Source organism: Lonchura striata, chromosome 3 (assembly GCF_050655825.1).
Source record: "Lonchura striata isolate lonStrDom1 chromosome 3, ASM5065582v1, whole genome shotgun sequence".
In the NCBI taxonomy this organism is placed as follows: Eukaryota; Metazoa; Chordata; class Aves; order Passeriformes; family Estrildidae; genus Lonchura; species Lonchura striata.
Window position 1 is genome coordinate 76,011,383 of NC_140705.1, and position 18,952 is coordinate 76,030,334.

An 18,952-nucleotide genomic window follows, 5' to 3' on the forward strand; every position below is an offset into this window, starting at 1 on the left:
GACAGCTTTTTATGACATTCTGAACATATTTGTTTCCATGAGATGGGCACCACCTCAGGAAGAAATGCACTAGGAAGGAGGGACTGACCAGCTCATCTTGTACTTGGCTACCTTTGCCAACAAGCCACCTCAAATGCCACTATGGTGCAGCAAGAGCCTTGCTTTGCACTGCAAGCTATAACCTATAACCAGCTCAAGGGAATTATTCCAGGATATGAGCAAGTTTTGTGGAGCTTGCAGTAACTTTATCCAACAGCAGAGGTCTGTCTTGTTTGGGAAAAGAGTTTTTATCAGTTAAGAATGAATAATTGTATGAGAATTTGGGTAGCTTTTCAGTAATTTTTAGGGTGGAGTTTTCTTTGTGTTTCTTTGAATACTAATTTAAAGGTTTTTTAATGATAAGAACTGACTCAAAAGTGCAGTGTGCACTTAAGTGAATCGCAAGTGCAGTAGCTGGGGAACTCTGGCAATCACTGAGCTGGTATGAGAAAAGCTGTAACTGGAATCTGAAGCCTGTGCCCCATCCCCAGCACTGACAACAGAGATAAAAACTGCTGGTGGTTTTTTGGGAGTGTGGGAAGTGATATTTTTAGAGGCTGGGAAATGAGCTTGTCCTTCTCTTGTAATTTTCAAGTCAGAATTGAATTCCTTTCTAGAAAATTTGCTTTAGCCAAACCCCAGATATTTGGCTTTAAATAGGCACAAGTGGATGAAAGTTCATGGGTAATGTTAGACAGGAATTGTTAGAGCAGATGAATGTAGGGGTTTTTTTTATTCTAATGTTAGCTCATAAAACTACAAACCTTTTGCCAGGATTTTTGTCTTTCAACATGAATCACCTCCAAGTATTCTCCACATCCAATTATCTTTTACATCTGTGAATGGAGGGATTCTACAGTACAGTCTAGAAATGGCTTTACAAGATCCCGAAAGCACAGGTCTCTAGTGTGAGTTTTCTGTTACTTAAACCATCTCTAGTTCATCATTAAGGCATGCAGTATTTTCTTCAGCCATTTGCTGGTACTGTTCTGCAGTGCTATTTTCCTTTACATTGCTTATGTTCGATTTTGCTAAAGTTGAATGACTTCAGCCCAAACACATAATTTGCCATTTATGAGTCAGAACTATGATAATTTCTGCGAATCATCCTGTAAAGCATCCTACAGCTTGGCTAACTACACAACCTACAGATGGTCCTCTTGTTCTCTCTGTCCAAACTTAATGCAAGTTTAATGCAGTTAATCAATATAAATTTCAAAATCCTGATTCCTTATTCCTTTGTAATTTTGTAGATAAGAATTTGAGAGGCAATTGAATGTCTCTCTTGCATTACAGACCAAATTTGTAATGGTAGTTCTTTGGGCACTTGTTCATATAGAAATTTTGAAAGGCAAACACAGTGTAAAATGCTGCATAAATTCAGTTAGAAGATACATCAAATTTAGTGGGAGGTTATTCAGTGAAAATAGTCCTGCATTTGCTAATCCTTAATTTAGGCAACTACAAGATCTATTTAATTAAGCTGCAGCTTTTGTTGCTCTTTTTCTGGGATTTTTGGTTTAACTGAATGTTGTAAATATAATTTTAGAATTATCCCTGTGTTGACAGTGTTATTGCTGCCCTTTTTCTTTTAAAATTTTGGATCCTCTGTCTCACCTGTGAGATAAAACCCCTGTGAGAAGCACAACATTTTTCAAACATTAATCCCCTAGCACATTGTTTTGAGGGACATTATTTAGCAGAGTTTGTTTTACAGTAGGCTGTGATCAACTGCAGAAATTACTGGAATTATGACAGAGTATTATTGTTCTACTGCACATGACATAAGATAATAAAGTCAGTGGGAAGATGGATTTTCTTAAATCCATGGGAAAAGAACTTCTATGTTGTCATTGTGATATTATATTCTACATTTACATTTTTGGTACATCCACATAATGTCTTAATAGAAGAATAATAGTGTCTTTAATCAGATGAAAAAGCTCTGAAGGTGAAGAGAAAATGGCTTTTTTTTTTCTTTTTTAAAGTCACTAGTGTATCTATTTCTAGAAATCTCTTTCAAAATGCTATCGGTATGCAGGGATGGCATTGTTGTGCCAAGCACTGTGCCACTGTGGGAGATGCAGAGCACACGCTTTGGAGCATCAATTCTCTTTCTGTTTGTGAGGCACTGGGGGGGTACTGTAGGTAAGAGGAGGTGAATAGGCAATACCACCAGAGCTATGCCACCGTGCTGATTCTTCTCAGTTGGGACCCTCTTTTCAGTTCCAGTCATTTCACCTTTGAAAAAGTATAGAGAGACAGAGTTATTGAGACTAAAGAGTTGGTGGAAAATTATTAGAGCAGTTGAGAGAAATGTATATGAGAAGATGGGAAGAATATTAAATCACTTTTAAATAAATGTGAAACAGATAGGAGATGGTTCTTTTGGTTTACGCATTTTTGTTTTGTGTGGGGAAGTGAAGATCAACTAATCTAAGAAATTGCAACTTTTTTCTTCCTTTCATGTTGTCTAAAATGTGCAAGAATCACAAATTAAATTAAACTTCAGGTAGATTCAATTGAATACTAATAAACAATGAGAATAGGATTAATATTATATTTTATCCTAAAGAAAAGGTGTGATGTATTTCCAGTTGTCGGATTTTCTGCTTTTCTCCAAGGTCTCTGGCTTAAGTCATGTATTACTTCTATTTTTATATCCTTTATAGCTAGGCATAACAAGGCATAAGAGTCACCAATACAATAAATATTTTTGTAACTCTGGAAGTGTATGCTTTTAGATAATCTATAAACTTAGAATATTTAAAATGTCAAACCAACAAAAGACATACTTTTTAGAGCACTCTAATCATAGGCTGATAACTTAGCTAAATCTGAAGCAGTCATTTTGGGCAATAGGCTTTCAATGTCAGTTCATCTTTACAATGATTATTGTGATAATAATAATTTATGGTATGAAAGATTTTCCATTTTCACAGCAACTTAGCTACATAGGTTATTCACTTGAATTTACACTGTCTATTGAAAAGGTCAGGTGAAGATATGAATCAATGTTCAAAATAACTTACTAACATGCCATATGTCCAGTATATATCTAAATTACAGATCTACCATAAGGATATGAAAAACCAATACAAACCCCAGGCAGTTTTAGGTTGCAGCCATAGATGAATCATCAGTTACTCCTCCTGTAGCAGTCTTGCTTTCTTTTTTGTCCAGTGACTTGGTGTTTATGAAGACATTTTGAGTGTTTCCTTTTATTTTTATCTTTTTCCCAGTTTGCTCTGCTTGTCCTCTTGGGATGCTGTAAAATGTATGCCTAAAACTTGAATCTGGAAGTAGAATGTGTGACTGCTTCCCAAAAAGCACTCTGTTGCCCTAGAATCCTGTTCTTAGTGGATCCATGTACATCTGCCTGCATTTAAGAGGTCAGAACCATCATACTGGTGGCAAGGCAGTGATTTGACCTGGTGCTACTTTGGTTTTTTTTTGCCCAGATGCTTCTGACTTAAGTTCTCACTTGGAGTTTTGGAATGATTCTATTTTTCTTACAATTAAGTAAATAATAAAAAGCTGACTCCTATACCTAAGTGAAAGAAACAGAAATACCCAAAGTCCCACTTATTTTGCAAATTAGGTGCTCTTCTCCCAGGCAATCCTAGCAGTGGGCTGCCACAATGAAAGCAGTGGCTCAGAAGTAAAGTTTATGGTGCTGAAGGTGCAAGTCCAAAAAATTCAGTCCTTGTTCACAAATGTTAGAGAAATTTGTCTCTGTGATCAGAGCTTGAGCACAGTGCTATGTCTCCTTTGACATAGTACCTGTTGGCATATTATCCTGTACAGTATTACAAACCTTGCTTCATCCATAGGAGTATTTGATCACTACACAGCAGTTAGTGGCATTTATGAAATGAGAGCAAATTACTGCATTAGAATATACTGAAAATACAGTCAGAACTTGTAATTTCCTTTCTTTGTTTCCACTGATCAACACAGTAGAAACTGAAGAGTAAAATATGACTGGGAATCACCTTACGATGTCCTCCAAACGTATGTGGTTTTGGTAATCAAGTGAACTGCACGTAGAGAAGCCTGGTCTTAAGGACTTGCTTGTGCCTACAGCCTTTTGTTGTCCTGTTGCTCTGTTCATGACTTCCATCCCTCTCTCCTGCCTCCAGCAAGGGGTGTTTCTAGTAGGGTATGGGTGAAGTTATAGGGAGACTGTGAGCAGAGCTGTGTGCTCATGGACACGGGTATTTTTCTCTGCTAGGCTCCTTAACCCTGTCACCTACCTTCTCACCAATGCAGAGGTGCTCTCTCTCTTCTTCCAAACTTGAGCATAGGCCTTGGCTATGGTAAAAATAAGGGAGAGTTATCTCATGTTTTAACTAATGTGAGTTCTTTGCAACCAGGTGCACAGTGTAGAGTCCAAAAGAACTTGAACCTGGTTCAAAGCAGATCAGTATATCAGCAGGACCATGAATTGTAATTCCCCTTTTGAGGATAATCTGATTTTTGTCTGATGAGGAGGGGAAAAAAAAGAGTATGGATTATTGTGAGTTTGTGTGAAATATCCACACCCCAGCCCCCACAAAAAAATCTTAACTCTTGGCAAGATTTGCAAAAGACTAAGCTAAACTTTAATAGCTGCTGTGTATTGATGTTTCTTTAAAAGGCTTCTGAATAGAAATCAACTTGAAGTGGCTCACATTTATACTAAAGATTTAGAGAAAATGCATGGAGCTGTTTTGCCCTCATAGAAATATAATGAAGAAAGGAAAATCTTGATTGAACCTTGATCACAGAATCCAAATTCACATCAGAACTTGAAATGACTCCCTTAAAAACCTTGGCCATGAATCTTCTTAAGCTTTGTGATACAATAAGTTTCAGGAAATAAAATACACCTCTCTTGTCTTAAATGTTGTCTCCTTTCCCATTTAGTTACTTCTTCATCTAGGTATTTCCCAGCTGTGATGTAGTAATGTTTCTTTTTTCTGTTTTTAATTGCACACAACTGTTTTTCTGGTATAAAGGTGGTGCAGTAATTTTTTCATTGAGGGAATCTCAAAGGGTAACTCAAGGATTCTTAGGGCAGCAAGGAGACAAAGCAGGCCCTGTGGAGTAACAAATTCCTTGCTTTTATTGTAGTAATCCTTGGTATCAGTCCCCCAGGGACCTGACTTTTTGTTGGGAAAGGTGGGAGAGGAGAGGGGTTTCTGTGAGGGTTGTTTTAAAGGCTTGAGCAGGATCTGTCAGGCAGTGATGTTTGCTAATTGGAGCAAGACGGGGAAATTGGGTGCTCTTGCTGCTGCCTGAAGTGTGTACTTCCAAACCTAAACTCCTGTGGATTTTGGCACCAGTTATTTTCAAGAGGGAGTGGAGTTCTGTTTTCCAAGGTCAGCGCTCTTGACTTGCCCTTGTGTACTCAGTGCTACCCAGGCCACAGGCACTTGTGCCCCTTGTTTATCCCTCGGGGTGGCTCGTGAGGAGATGGGCTTGGTGTACCAAGACCAAAGAGAAGATGACACAATTGTACCTTTAGGCTTTTGAGGAGTGGGAGGAGAAAGAAAAAAGTTCTTCTGCAATCCGAACTTCTGATCAAATATGCTTTATCATTTTTAAATAAGTTTTGGGGAAAAAAGTGTTAAAACAGGTAATCATATTGTAATCTTTCTTGATCTGAGTTACCAATATCTTTAAGATAGCTGCATCAGTCATTTGCTGTGCAGCTCCAGGAAGGTTAAACAAATCTGCATTAGCTAGTTGTCTAGAGAAATCCTTTCAGCATCAAAAAGGAAAAAAAATTACTTTTCTATGTAATGACTTCAAATAATTGATGGGGAAAAGCTGACAAAAATGGCAGTATTGATTTTTTGAGTATGAAGAAACGAACTAGTGTTAAACAATGCTCCTAGTGTTTTGTAAGTCTGTGATTTTGTAAATCAAAACAGGAGGTAAAAAGGAAACCTGTCAGCTATAGGACTAACATGTGGTTAGAATTGCTGATAAAATAACTTATTTTTTTTCCAAATATTCTTTCTTACCCATGTGAGTTAAAGCAGTGAGGTATTTTATCTTTTCAGATTTGAGTTACTAAGGAAAGGTAACTTTAGAGGATGTAGAAGAGTATCTAATACCACCTACATTTGTATGGAACTCTCCAATATTAGTTCCAGTCAAGAGTAACACTGTATTGGAAGAAAAATCTGAGCTATATTTTTCTTTAATAGGAAATACTTTATTATGCTCTCTATGAAGATCTAAATGTAGCCATAGGCTGCTTTATTTCTGCAGCCTTGCGGAATTTGCTCATGGCTAGCTTCTCTTGGGATGCTAGTGTTCTTTCTAATATTAATGAGAATTGGTATTAGTTGGGAGCAGGCCTGCTAAGAACTGTGTAGTTCATAAAAAAAAAAAAACCCAAAAGAACACAGTAACAACAATTTGAAAAATGTTATTCCTTTTCTTGTTTAGGTCAGGAAGATGAGGTAAGCATTCATCAATTAATGAGGAACGTTTCATTTAAATTGCCCAAGCAAAGCCTGTATAACATATAGCAGCACACTGACTTGAAAAGGGCAGATAGCTGTGTCTGGAAGGAAAGATGTTTGTGCACATGGAGTTTGGAGGACCTGTTCATATGTGAAATGTTGCTTTTAGCTGAGAGGATTGTGAATAAGCAGGGACTGTATGTGTTACATCTGTTCACTGTCAGATTTAACAAAAAGCAATTATCTACCATAGTAACCATGACAGAATTCAGAATGTATTCTGACATACAGACATTGATAAATACCTAAAAATAATGCTAAAGGTGTGTCTTCAGTCCTCAGCGTTCTTCTTGATTTTAAAGGAACACTAAACAATGCAAACAACAAACCCACATCAATTTGTAATTACAGCTGAAAGTCGACCTTTGACCTTTGCTTTTTTCCACAGCTGGGTTATGTACTAGAAGGCATGGAAGTGTCTTTATGGTATTTTCCACTTAAATCTAACTGTTTAGCTTGAGCTCAACTTTAAAAAACTAGAGTACAGAGTTTGGGATGATTATGTACTATCTCAAAGGAAGGAAGTCTCAAATTCAGGATCGCTTCAAAGTATCTTTATTTGCTCTTGTAGAGGAAAACCTTTCAACTTTTGTGGATGCAAATGCAGAAATTAAAATGCAGCCAAATAATTCCAATAGGAAAAATGAAATTTTAAGTCAATGCTGTTTGGCTCTGGGAAATATCCTAGACTGAAGTTCAAATCCGGAGAAATTATGGCGACCCTAGTGATCTGGAGTAAGAATTGTTACTTTAAAAAGTAATATGCTTCTTGGTAATACATACCCCAAAATCACAGGGTTCTTTAAACTTGCAAGGCTTCAGGTTTCAAAATGAAACTTACCCATTTGTAGCAGAAACTGTTGAGAAAGATGCTATAGCTATATGGTATATTAGATATACTATAAAATTTCTGCTACATGCATCCAGGTGGGTTTTATGATGTGTTAACCATCCCTTTTTAATGGTATCTTGGATTCTTTTCCACCTTACACAGTACACAGTGAGAATTTCCTAAGAAATGTTTTTTCTAACTTTCATTAAAATTGAACCCAAAGGCTTCAAACATATAACACACCAAAGAATTACCTCTTGTCTTGCTTCTTGTGTTCCCCAGTTATCAGTTTTGGAACAATTTCTTGAAGTTAGACTTGGAATTATCTTCATGTTGTTTTGATAGATATCCATGTGGTGCAGGATGCTTCTCAGAAACGAGTCTGGAATTCTCCATCAGTTTGAATGCCTGGTGATTAGAATAATCTAAAGACTAGGTCTACTTCTTATCTTCAGCTGTTGGTTTGTCACAGTAATTGTCCTGGGTCTCTATCTTGCTCCTGACTGATACTTTGACATATGTTGCACTTCTGTTCCGTGGCGTTTTCAGTGTGCTGCCTCTCCAGCTGGACTTGGGGTGCATAGTGGCACTAGTCCTCAGAGTGTGGTTCTGCATTTTGCTGTAGTTATTTGCCTGTCACGTTTGGCATTCCCCTAAACACAAACTTCTGGAGCTAAGTGTGTGCTGAACTCGCTTAACTTCCTTTTTCCTTGGCGTACCTCAGACCTTGCCACTTGCTGGAGGTTAAGCACATGTGCCTTTGTAGGAGTGGAATTTGCAGTGATATTTGGTAGGGCTTGTAGTACTCAAGCTCCTGAAGAACAGGCAGCGAGAGGGCCAAGGAACAAACATAGTCCTTGTGGTAAGAAAATTACTCAAATAGCAGAAAAATTATACAGGTAGAGATGGACTGTTAGAGATTTGCAGCTTGTGTGAAATAATATTTATAGTATAAAAACAGGAGACTGGGAAGAAACTGGTGATGTTTGGATTACATTCCTCTTATAAAACATTTCTGTGTATTCTTACACTGACTGACTCTTCAAACACTAATGAGGGAGTAGCTTGATCTTCAAATGATTTTTTTAAACTGATTAAACTAGCTGCTTCAGCATGTGCTTAATTCTTAAACATAGGGATTATCCCATTGACATAACTGGGAGCGAACACAGTGTTTGAGATCAGATCACCCTACAGCACTTGCTGTTCTAGGACAGCAGTGGCCAAGGAGTTATGCAGCATTGCTAGTGTGCTGCTGAGCCCTGTCCTTCCAAATCTGAAGCTTTAGTTGCAAATTCCCAAAGGGAAGGCAGCAATGCCCATGATTGCTGATTCCTATGGTGTTGAATCAAACTCAGCATTGGTGTGCTCTATAAATACCTGCATATGTGTCTGTATATAAAATCTTTGCGTGCAATCTCTCTGTGTAGAGTTTTTCTAAAAACTATTCAGAGGAAATAACTCTTCCAGTGATTTGAAGAGAACATGAATGACAGGTTCTTTCCTGTGCTTGGCTGAATCACATACAGTGTGCTTAATTAACAGGTGCACAGTGACAAGCTGCACTCAGCAGGCAGTGCTGGGTTGTGTTCAGATGCTGAGGTTCAGAAACTGGACACTGAGCTTCTTCTGTAGCATGGGATTTGAAAGGATCAGTGAGATACAGAGCATCTCTGTCTCTTTCATCTTGCAGATTCTTGCCCCTGTATAAGCACTTTCTTTAACTTTTCAGTGTTTTTTTTTAGGGGGCAATGCAGACCTCATACCTATTCTCTTCTTCCTTGTGCTGTCAACACAGCTGAAGTATTCAGCTGGAGCTGGAATGTTTGTATTAGAACTTTCTTCAAAAATGAGATCCAGCCCAGCTCTTGCCTTTTAATCTGTTGCGGGGCTGGGCTGGTGTTTGGTGACGCATTGGGCTAAGCTGACTGCAGCGAGTTAATAGAGAAGGCAAAAGGTGTCAAGCCCTGCAGAATGGCTCAAGGACTTGCAATGCCTGACCTGTATCCCAGATGGTGAAAAAAAGATGATAAAACTGCGTCACATGAAATTGCAGAAATTTTTCCTCAAAAAGGTAAAGTGCATCTTTTTTGTTTGCTTGCTTGCTTTAATTAGGTTGGTGACAAAGTTTGATAATTGCATTGTTTTTGTGCTGTCAGCTTTGTGATTTCTTTGTACTGAGATGCCTTGGACTGTTCTCTCAATGTAATGTTATTCTTGGCTGCAGGTCCAGGACACAATTAAGATCCATCAAAAGCAGGCTTCAGCAGCATGCTGCAGGGGTTAGTTTGATTACAGATACAGTTTACAGGTTTTGTCACCCTGTTGCATTATGCTGGCTTTTAGTATTGCTCCTTGACTCAGTGGCACTGTATATTCTGAATCTGCCAAGCAATTTAGTGCTAAGTTTTTGCAGTGTACAAGACAGAATGCTGCTCATTGACTGGTTTTCATTCAAAAAAGAGTTGATATTAGAAGATATACATATATATTATGTGTAGGCTGTATATTTGCATTATTTTCAAATATATTCACAGAATATATTTGAAAACAAATCACTAGAGATATGACTACATCTAACAGAAAACTGTATACTTTCAGGTAGAAAGCTATATAAAACTGAGTTTAAACTGGGTTTAAAACTATCCCTAGATCATATGTTTGTGTAAAGCACTTTACCTAGCTAGGTATTGAATGCTGTGGTAATTAGCTGTCTGTAATACCATTCTTTAATTTTAATGTCTGCATTATCTGGCTCTTGTATTGGCAACATACAAGGATTTATCTCATAGGTTTAGAAAACATACTGGGATTTTCCCTCCCTCTTCTTCTCATCTTAGCTACTTATGCCCAGAGTTTATTAGTGGTTGATTAGAAGTGCAGTCTCTTTATTCCATAGAACATCTCAATTTTCATGCAGGGCAGTTGCAGTTGTAGTCAATTAGAATTTGGTGTTTTCACCATGCTGTATAATTTAACATAATATGAAATATCATATAATATCTGCAATATGATTCTTCAAAATGGAATATTCAACTTGGTTGTATACTAATTAAAGCAGTTTTAAAAGGCCACAAGAGAAGACAGTTGCATTTCAATACAAGTTAGATCTGGCACACGGCTCACTGATTTTTGGCACATTCACAGATGCAGATGCTGGTTGTACCTTTTTCTCTGGAGTAAATTTTCAGTATTTAAATGTTGACATCACCGTTGTGCTGTTGAACTATCCTTTTAGGGTTTCTTACACTGACTAAGGATTTTCTCATTTGCTAGTTTATATATGCCTTAATGATGGCATTTCTGATCAAATGGGTGTAGTTTCACTGGGATATATTAATGGTGGATTTTTTCTTATACTCTTAAATATAGGACTGAAAGTGCCCAGTCAATTAAAGTGGATTAAAGTGCAAGAGAAGACTTATGCTGGATTTTATTTTAAAGTAGTTATTAGAAATTTAACAGAGTTACTAGTCTGAAGTGACAAAATGGAATTGGGTACAACCAAGGTGGTGATGAGTGTAAGTTAACATTATATTAACAGAAGGTTATTGATAGTCCCAGGAGTCCCATAGCAACTTGCTCTCTCAAAAGGATGTATGTATGGTGCCACACCATACAGAAATAACGTATCATTCATGTACTCATTAGTGTTGATGTTTCCTGGTATTTCTCTGGAGGTGAATGGAGTATTTTAAGCAACTTGGTTTATTTGTGATAATGTGAAAAAGAAAATTGTGGGAAACATCTGTAACCCTTGCAAGAGTTATGTACAGGTTCAGTTTGGAGAGGCCTTTTTCTAGATGCTAAGAAAGGGAGGCACCATGAAACAAGTGGCCAGATCTGCCCTAAATTGTGTGCATACTTGGTGCTCAAGTCAGTGCATTAAGTTGTTATGACTGCATCAAGTTTCTGTCTTATGCTGTTGTTTGAACCACAGGAATCAATAACCTATGTCATCCTAGAGTGCATGAATATACCATAACTACTTAGTATAGAGAATTTTATTTCTCTAATTCTTTAATGAGGTTGTAGGGTTGTGGTTAGAAAAAATAATCTCCAATAACTAGAAAGGTGAATTAGGTGAGCTAAGTCTTTGTGTGGTAACTGGGAAGAACTTATGCGTGTTTTTTGAGGGGGGTTGCTGTGATAAAAAGAGTTCAGCTAATGATATCTCTATTTAATGTGGCCACTCTCACTGCAATATTTTTTTTAAACAAGTTTTGAGAAGACCCACTAGCTCCCTTCTTGTTTTTTGAATATAACATCTATCTGATGGCTAGCCTACATTAATATTGTTTAGATGTTGGTGCAATTAAGTAACTAAAATAACATGCTTTTAATTTTGCTTATGAAAGAATGCCCCAAGTTGACAAGTTTCTTAATATAAGTGGATCAGACCTAAGCACAGTCCTATTTTTCTGGGAAAAAAAGTATCTACTGAAGAATAACATTGAATTTGATTATTGAAGTGAATATCTTCAGAGCTTACTCTTCAATATTATATACTGAAGTAGCAATGAACACCTTGGCAGATATTACTTAGCTTGCTGTTTGTGTAGGCACCAGCAGCTCTTAGACAAGTGAATGGTTCTTCTTGAATACACAAGGGGTGGTTTCAGAGTTGCATCTTCAGTGGCTGTGTTGAAAATAAGACTTTGCCCTTGAGAGTGAATGAAAAAGGACATGCTTCAAACTCCCAAAATCCCAGAGTGGTTCCTAAAAGAATTTATTTCATGACCTGAAAAAATTAGTTGTTAAGAAAACATTTCCCAACTTTGTTGCCTACTGAACCTTGAAAGAACAGTTGTCCTTCTAAAGAAAGGGTAGCTGCTTAACAAGTGAGTAAATTGTAAATTACATTTCATGTAAACTTATCCATGCTGCTCAGTTTCTTCTGAAAGCTTTGTCTGAAACAATCATATAAAAACAAATGTGTTCCTCCTGTAGTGCTTTAACGTTGAATTAGTATGCTTTACAAAATTGTTATGCATAGAAAATACAGAATCACCTAAACTGATTTAAGGAGATGATCTGAAAACAGTTTCTTGTAATAAACTATAATTCAGTAACTGAGCCAGCATGAAAATAAAAAGCTAGTGAAAAACATTTTGAACAGCATTTTGACAGAAAAAAGAGTTTATTGAAAACAGTTGGCATTTCACTGTTTAAGAAAAAGATGTAATCTCACCTAATAAGGGAGAAGCACTCAAGGAAAACAAATTAAGACTTCAGCTGGTGCATTCTTTTACAGGGATCTAGTGCTATAAATACTTGATTGCATGATTTGTGGAAATGTAGATGTTCTTTGTAGCATTGAAAAGGAGGATCTTTAGGTTTTTTTTCAGCATTGTGAAAAACAATTTGGTAATGACTGCAGTATTGGCAGAATATTACTCTGTTGTAGCTCGTGATAAATGCTTCTGCTTTTTCCCCATTGCCACCAATAGAAGTTTCTGTCCTTAAGGAATATATGACTGAGTCACTGATGCAAAGGACAGCAGAATGAAAAGATACAGAGCAACAAAAGAATCTGACAGCACAGACCTGTTAAATGTCTCTCTGTATATTCTCACATGGAAGAATCATACACATGGGCAAGGTATTTTGTGAGTTTTGTTCCTGGTATTTGTGTTTTATGTATAACAATATTTTTCATAAATGTCTATAAAATTAGCTGTTTGTCACGTGCATGCTTATCTGTTGTGTTCTCAAGGACCCAGTCAGCTCAAAGGAGCTGCTTGGTATGATGTATCTTGGTGATGATGCCTGTCCAGCTTGGGTGGAGGGCTTGTGCCCTTCATAATGGAAGGGTTTTCCAGGACTCTCCCCCATCCTGCATGGATGCCACCTCTAATATTCAGTGTCACATTTCCTGTCCTCAGTGATGATATTGTTTGGTACAGGGTAAACTTTTGGGAACGTGGGGAATTCTAGTGGTGTTTCACTGACTCATATCACTGTGTGACTATTGCAGGACCTGCATGTTGAGGTAGTGAAATGTGCCTGATCTGGCAAATAGTCTCCTTCTGTCATGACTAGGACAATGTTAGAGAAAAAGGGGCAAGATAGTACTTCCCAAATATGTTGGAGAGCATTAGAAGGCATGAGAATTAACTTGGGGAGCTGTTTCAAATGAGTGTGTGGGATTTCTCTTATGCTTTGTTTTATAAATAACTCACTAATAGGGTGTGTGTGGGGGGTTTCTGGTATCTGGTCCAGCAAAGGTAGAGTGGGGGCAGCCTCCTTGGCTCAGGCTGCAAGGACCTAGGTGTTTGATTCATGAGGGCTTTGAGTTGTGTGTGAGGTTGGCACATCATGACCTCTGTTGATATTGCTTTGTCTTATGAGTACATACTAATTAATCTTCATTTTACTACTCTTAGGACTCAGATAGCCAAGCAAAATTACTTCTGGCAGTCGTAGGGATGCTTTTGAAACTGGATATGAGAAAGGACTCTTTTTGTCATACTCAGCTTACAGTGCCTCAGGCTGTTAAGCTGCTGAGAGCTGTTGTCGTCTGAGGCCAGCAAGGCTGTGGGTGGGTTTTGAAGACGGCTGTTGTTCCTGAGTATGAAGATCTGAGGCTAATCAAGCCAGACATATTTCCCTGTGTGGTAAAGGGAGAAAAACAGGTTGGAGCTGGAGCACCAGGTCAGGGTAGAGCTCTAGAGAAGTAGCCTTGGGTTGTTGCTGCAGCTCCTGGAGGACTTGAGGGATGGGACAGGTTAGAAAGTTCTCCATTTGTCACTTGTGCAAATACGAAGCAAACTGCTGCTTTGTGATTCCTATCCTGCATTTTGCAGGAACATCTGTCTGTCTCATGATGGGCAGGAGGGAAGACTGTTTTCCCCCATATGTTGGGCTGTTTCTCTAGGCAGCTGCATGCCTTGATTAGGCTTAGAGCTGACACCAATGCTGTATTTTTTTGTCTTGCAGATATAAAATAAGGAATAACTGTAATCTTTTGAACATGAAATATTGGCTGTAAGTTCATAGATGTTTTTGAGGAACCTTGCTGAAAGTCGTGCTCTAGAAAATATGTAATTATTTAAAATTATCTAGGTCCTCGATTCCCAGAACAGGTAATGGATAGGCATGATTGCTTTAAATAAGAAATGACAGTATACAGAGAAATCACTGTCTTGAAACATCTGTTTTATGAGGAGAGGAAAAAAGGAACTACTGGATATTATTTCTGGGCTTTAAAAAAACAAGTTGCAAATCGGAGCAGCTTGGATTACTTACTGTTGGCATGAGACATTAATGGTCAATTAAAAAGACTTGCCTACTTCACCGACAAAATACAAGTCTTGGACTTGTCTGTGTGGCACTGGTGGACATTAAGGCTCTGTGAGTTTTTTGGTTCATGTGTTTTTGTAGTATTGAGTGGCAGAAAATGCAACTGTCTTTTCTTGGTAGTTTATTTTGAAAAGTTGCAGTAGAAGTTTTTTGAAGCATACGAGTCTCCTAAACTTCACAAGACACGTATGCTTCTGAATGTGTGGTTCTTATAGCTGAAGAACTTGTTCAGTTCTTGGTGTCAACAAAGAATGAAGCAGGGTGTTCACAAGAGAAGAGGGAATTTCTATTCAAGTCAAGGCAGAGAGTTTTATAAGGAAAGCAATAACTTTGAGTTTGGCCTGGCTACAGTTGTGTATTATAATGCATATAGCATACCTACATGGAACTAATATAAAAAAAAATTATGTGTTAATATGGCCTTCAATCATGTATAAGCACTATACCTGCTTTTGTGTGTTTCAGCGAAAATGTTGTATCCTTTTATAAAAGGAATATTAAGGCTGAATATAAAAGACTCCTAAATTTAAATAGTTTGATCACTTTTGAAATTACAATGGGAGCTCATCTTTATACTCAATTCTTTCTTTTCCTCATGGAACAGGACCTTACATATTTCTGCACTTTATACTTGTCTCAGTATTCCAAAGGAATATTTTATTTGAGGGCAGTGAGGAATGATTTTTTTTGTCCTAAGAAACACCTTATTCTCAGAAACAGCTGAAGTAGTTAAGCTTGAAATTTTGCAAAAGAATTGAGACTGAGGCAATCTTCTGGCATCAAAAACTTCAGTCTAAATGGATTTGAGTTGGTAGAAATATAAGCAGCTGAGCATAGTTCTTTGGTAGAGGTACATCAGTAAATTCAAGAGGAGGTGGTGCTTGTGGAGGCGTTCTGGGAGCCACAACACTGAGGGAGAATGCAATCCAGCTCTTGAGCACTGTCTTCACTCTTTCCTCCTCTCACAAGCTGCACATTTTGAGCAATGCCATGTCCAAGTCTTTGCTTAGACAACAACAACTTAGAAACATCCACTTACACATACCACTAATATGCCAGTGAGACAGCTCCTGCTGTCCATGGGTTATGTAATTTATTTGAAAAAGAATTGACAATTCATTTGAATTGAGAATTTGTTTGTGGTGAATGTGCATCTGTGCAACCTGGGTGGAGTTGTGTTGGTATGTCATTTGCTACACGTGATATAGCAATTATTTCAGGGCCTAGAAACAATAGGGGACACAGAAAAGAATAGCACGTGGACAAGAAACTTTTTATTCTTTGATAGATATGAAGGAAAAATAGGCTGCTTTTTAAACTGGCACACTGGTCCTAAAGAGGGATTTGGATGGAATAGCAGTAGTTACGTTCAACAGATTGAGAAATATGAAAAACTCTCTGGATTTTTGATATGAATTAAGGAAGTAAAATATTAGTTGTATTTTCCAAGTTCAAAAGCTGGATGAGGCTGATCCATGGTTCTTTAAGGATCATTCCCTGCAGGCTTTATTCTTCCTCCTCTTAAAAAACAAACACACAAGAAATAAAAAAAAAAACAACCAGAGAAACAAGTGAAACAAAAAAAGAAAAAAACACAAAACCAACCCTAAAATACAACAGTGATACAGGAGGACCTGTGGAAATGCCAGCAAATTTCCATGTACTAGATGTACCTGTTGAAGTATAAAATTGCTTATGTGGAGCTTAACACTCTCTTAATTCTTCAATCAGCTTGTGATCTAGTGAGACAGACCCTGGCAGTGCTTTGAGAAATGTCTTATTTTGGCCAGGGGAAGAGCCTAGAGATGCTAAACACTACCAGGTGATCTCTGCATTCAGCCTGCCGGAGCTGTTTGGTGTTCCTTGCTTGCAGCATGGCTTGGGCTGTGTTGCCAGCCTGGCTCTTGCCTTGCTGTGTCCCACTGGGCACCTCTCCTGGCTGTGACACACCATTGCCTCCCCGGGAGTGCTGGGAGAGATTTTGGGGAGGGCAGCACCTCGATGCATGTGGGTGTGGGAGTGCTCTCCCTGGCAGTGCTTCTGCCTCCCTGGCTGAGGATGAAGTGCTGCTTCATCTGTCTCCTGAAGTTTGCATTTCACCAACAGATTCTCATTTTGGTAGGACTGGGAAGGCTGTGGAAAAGGGTCTGAACGAGGAATATGGCTGGGACTGCAAGATGGGAGGAAGCACTGATGGGCTGAAGAACAGAATGAGAGTTGTGACATTGACCTTTGTAAAATTGATGTGAATTTCCTGGCTATTGCTAGCCTAATATGTCTTTTAAGTATGTCTTGTTTAAAGAATTGGTAGGTAAAGAGACACTACTTGAAACACCAGTGTAAGATTAAATGCAAGAAAATCAACAAAAACAATTATATATAGTGTCACGTACTTACGTATACTAAACTTTGCCTCACACAGATGTGTACAGAACAATATTATATGTTTCCCCCCCAAATCCTTCCTGCACAGCTGTGACATTCTTCCCTGGAGCACAGAATTGTAGTAATATCCTTGAAGACTATTGTCTAGAATTATTGCCTGAGGGCTTGCTGCTGTGTGTGCAGAAAATGTACAACTTCTCTTAGGTGATGCTTTCTAGTATTGTGCAGATTTTTGCTCTGTACAGCAATTTCTTGAGATCTGCAGTCAAAAGTTAAAAAGTTTGGGTGGAGGTGTACAGTATATCATAGCTTCCTTTCCCCCTTTTCTTACCCATTTCTCTCTCCTTTATCAATATACTTCTCTTTGTGCAGCATCTCTTAAAGAGATTGTGTGACCAATTCACTGTTAGTTCAGGAAAGTTTTCTCTGAAATACCTTTTCTTTTTGGCTGGAGGCAAGCAGAGGTGCTTTAAGCTCCAGGTTTTCCCACTGGGATTTGGGAAATCCCTCAGAGTTTCAAATATGTCCCTGTACCCTCTATGTTGGGGCAAATGCTAGAGCAGTGTAATCCCTTTAAATAACTTCTGAGTTTCAGAAAGAAGCTCCCTGCGTGATGACTTCTGGTTTCACTCTGCTGTCTGCTGCCCTCCCCCAGGGGCACTGACTAGTTAACTTTTACTGCAAAGATCTACACAAAGATAGACGTGTATTTGGTTTTTAAAGTGAAATCAATACTGGTTTTACTGCTATGAATATGCTTTGCATCTCAAGTAAGAGAAATGTGCAAGAGATGAGGAATTGGCAGTGTGAAAAGTGCTACTGCCTTCATCTGCTCAGACACCCAGTAGGATGAAATACCTCTGAGTCTGTGGTGGGCTGTAATTGCCTTCTGGAAGGCTTTTCCACATACCTCCGTGTAATATCAGATGAAAGCACAGATTTTAGGAAAGTACTGCATAAGAGCTGTTATTCTCCCTAGTTAGAAAAATGGGAAAAGTTGATTTCTTGGTACACATGCTATGGTGCCATTGTTAAGTGCATGACTACTGTAGTCACTGGGTGTGTCTCTGGGAAAACAGCTGACATACTTTCATATTAAGCTGAATTTCTCCATACTTTTCATTATTTTTGAAGGTTTTTGGGAGTAGATATATGGCTTTCTGTGAAGAGAAACCTTTTTTGGGTTTATTTCTGTTAGTGTCACTTGATTGTTGTTATGCTCATGTCAGTTATTGTAGCTTGTTGCAGAAGATTGAGACCCAGTTCACAGCAGAAATGCTGAACAGAATTTAGCATAGCTGGTGTCTTTTGCCTGCAGTGTGTGTTGGGCTCTCAGCACTTTTAAAATAGCCCTGTGCCATAAAGGGCTGTTCCCTTCTGTAGCTTCCATGGATACCAAGGCCAGAGCATCCCTTATGCGTTTAAGCCCTGCTCTTCTGTAGCTTGGCTGAGTGCTGTATATCCCTGACTTCTAATGTACCCCTAAATTCTCCTGTTGCTGAGTAGTCCTATGCTGTCCACTTCCAAAACCTTTCACTGAGAATTTATGAAGACTTGTGATGAAGAGGCATTTGAAAGGGGCACAGTGAAGCAGCAGAACCTGACATCAGGACATGGACAGGTTTGGTGTTCAAGAACCTGACTCTGGGGTACTGAAGCCTTCCTACAAAGACAGGTAAATCTTGACTCCTTTTGCCTTATCATTAGACTCTTTTGGAAAACTTGTTTCTTTGACTTTAAGAAGAAGCATCACTCCCAGAATGAATCTGAGGCACCTCAAGCTACCAATGTCTTAATTTATTTTTTCTTAAGGAAGAGATAGTGGCTGAGCATGGAGATTTTCGTGTCAGCTCTATTGTACCTTCTCCTTGGATTA

General features: G+C 38.4%; 1 protein-coding gene across 4 annotated transcripts in view; it reads left to right on the forward strand.

Moving 5' to 3' along the window:
• RPS6KA2 (ribosomal protein S6 kinase A2) overlaps positions 1-18,952 on the forward strand; it is a 279,608-nt gene that overhangs the window by 23,503 nt on the left and 237,153 nt on the right. The window contains exons 1-2 of one of the 4 annotated variants that reach the window (XM_085576816.1): positions 8,955-9,463; positions 12,840-12,991. The exons of 1 other annotated variant lie outside the window; for it this stretch is intronic. In XM_085576816.1, coding sequence (XP_085432942.1) covers positions 12,944-12,991 — 48 coding nt within the window. In that variant the 5' untranslated portion in view covers positions 8,955-9,463; positions 12,840-12,943. Of the gene's footprint in view, positions 1-8,954; positions 9,464-9,490; positions 12,992-18,952 lie in introns of those variants that run through there. 2 more of the 4 variants (XM_021544171.3, XM_085576814.1) reach the window with 2 other exon arrangements.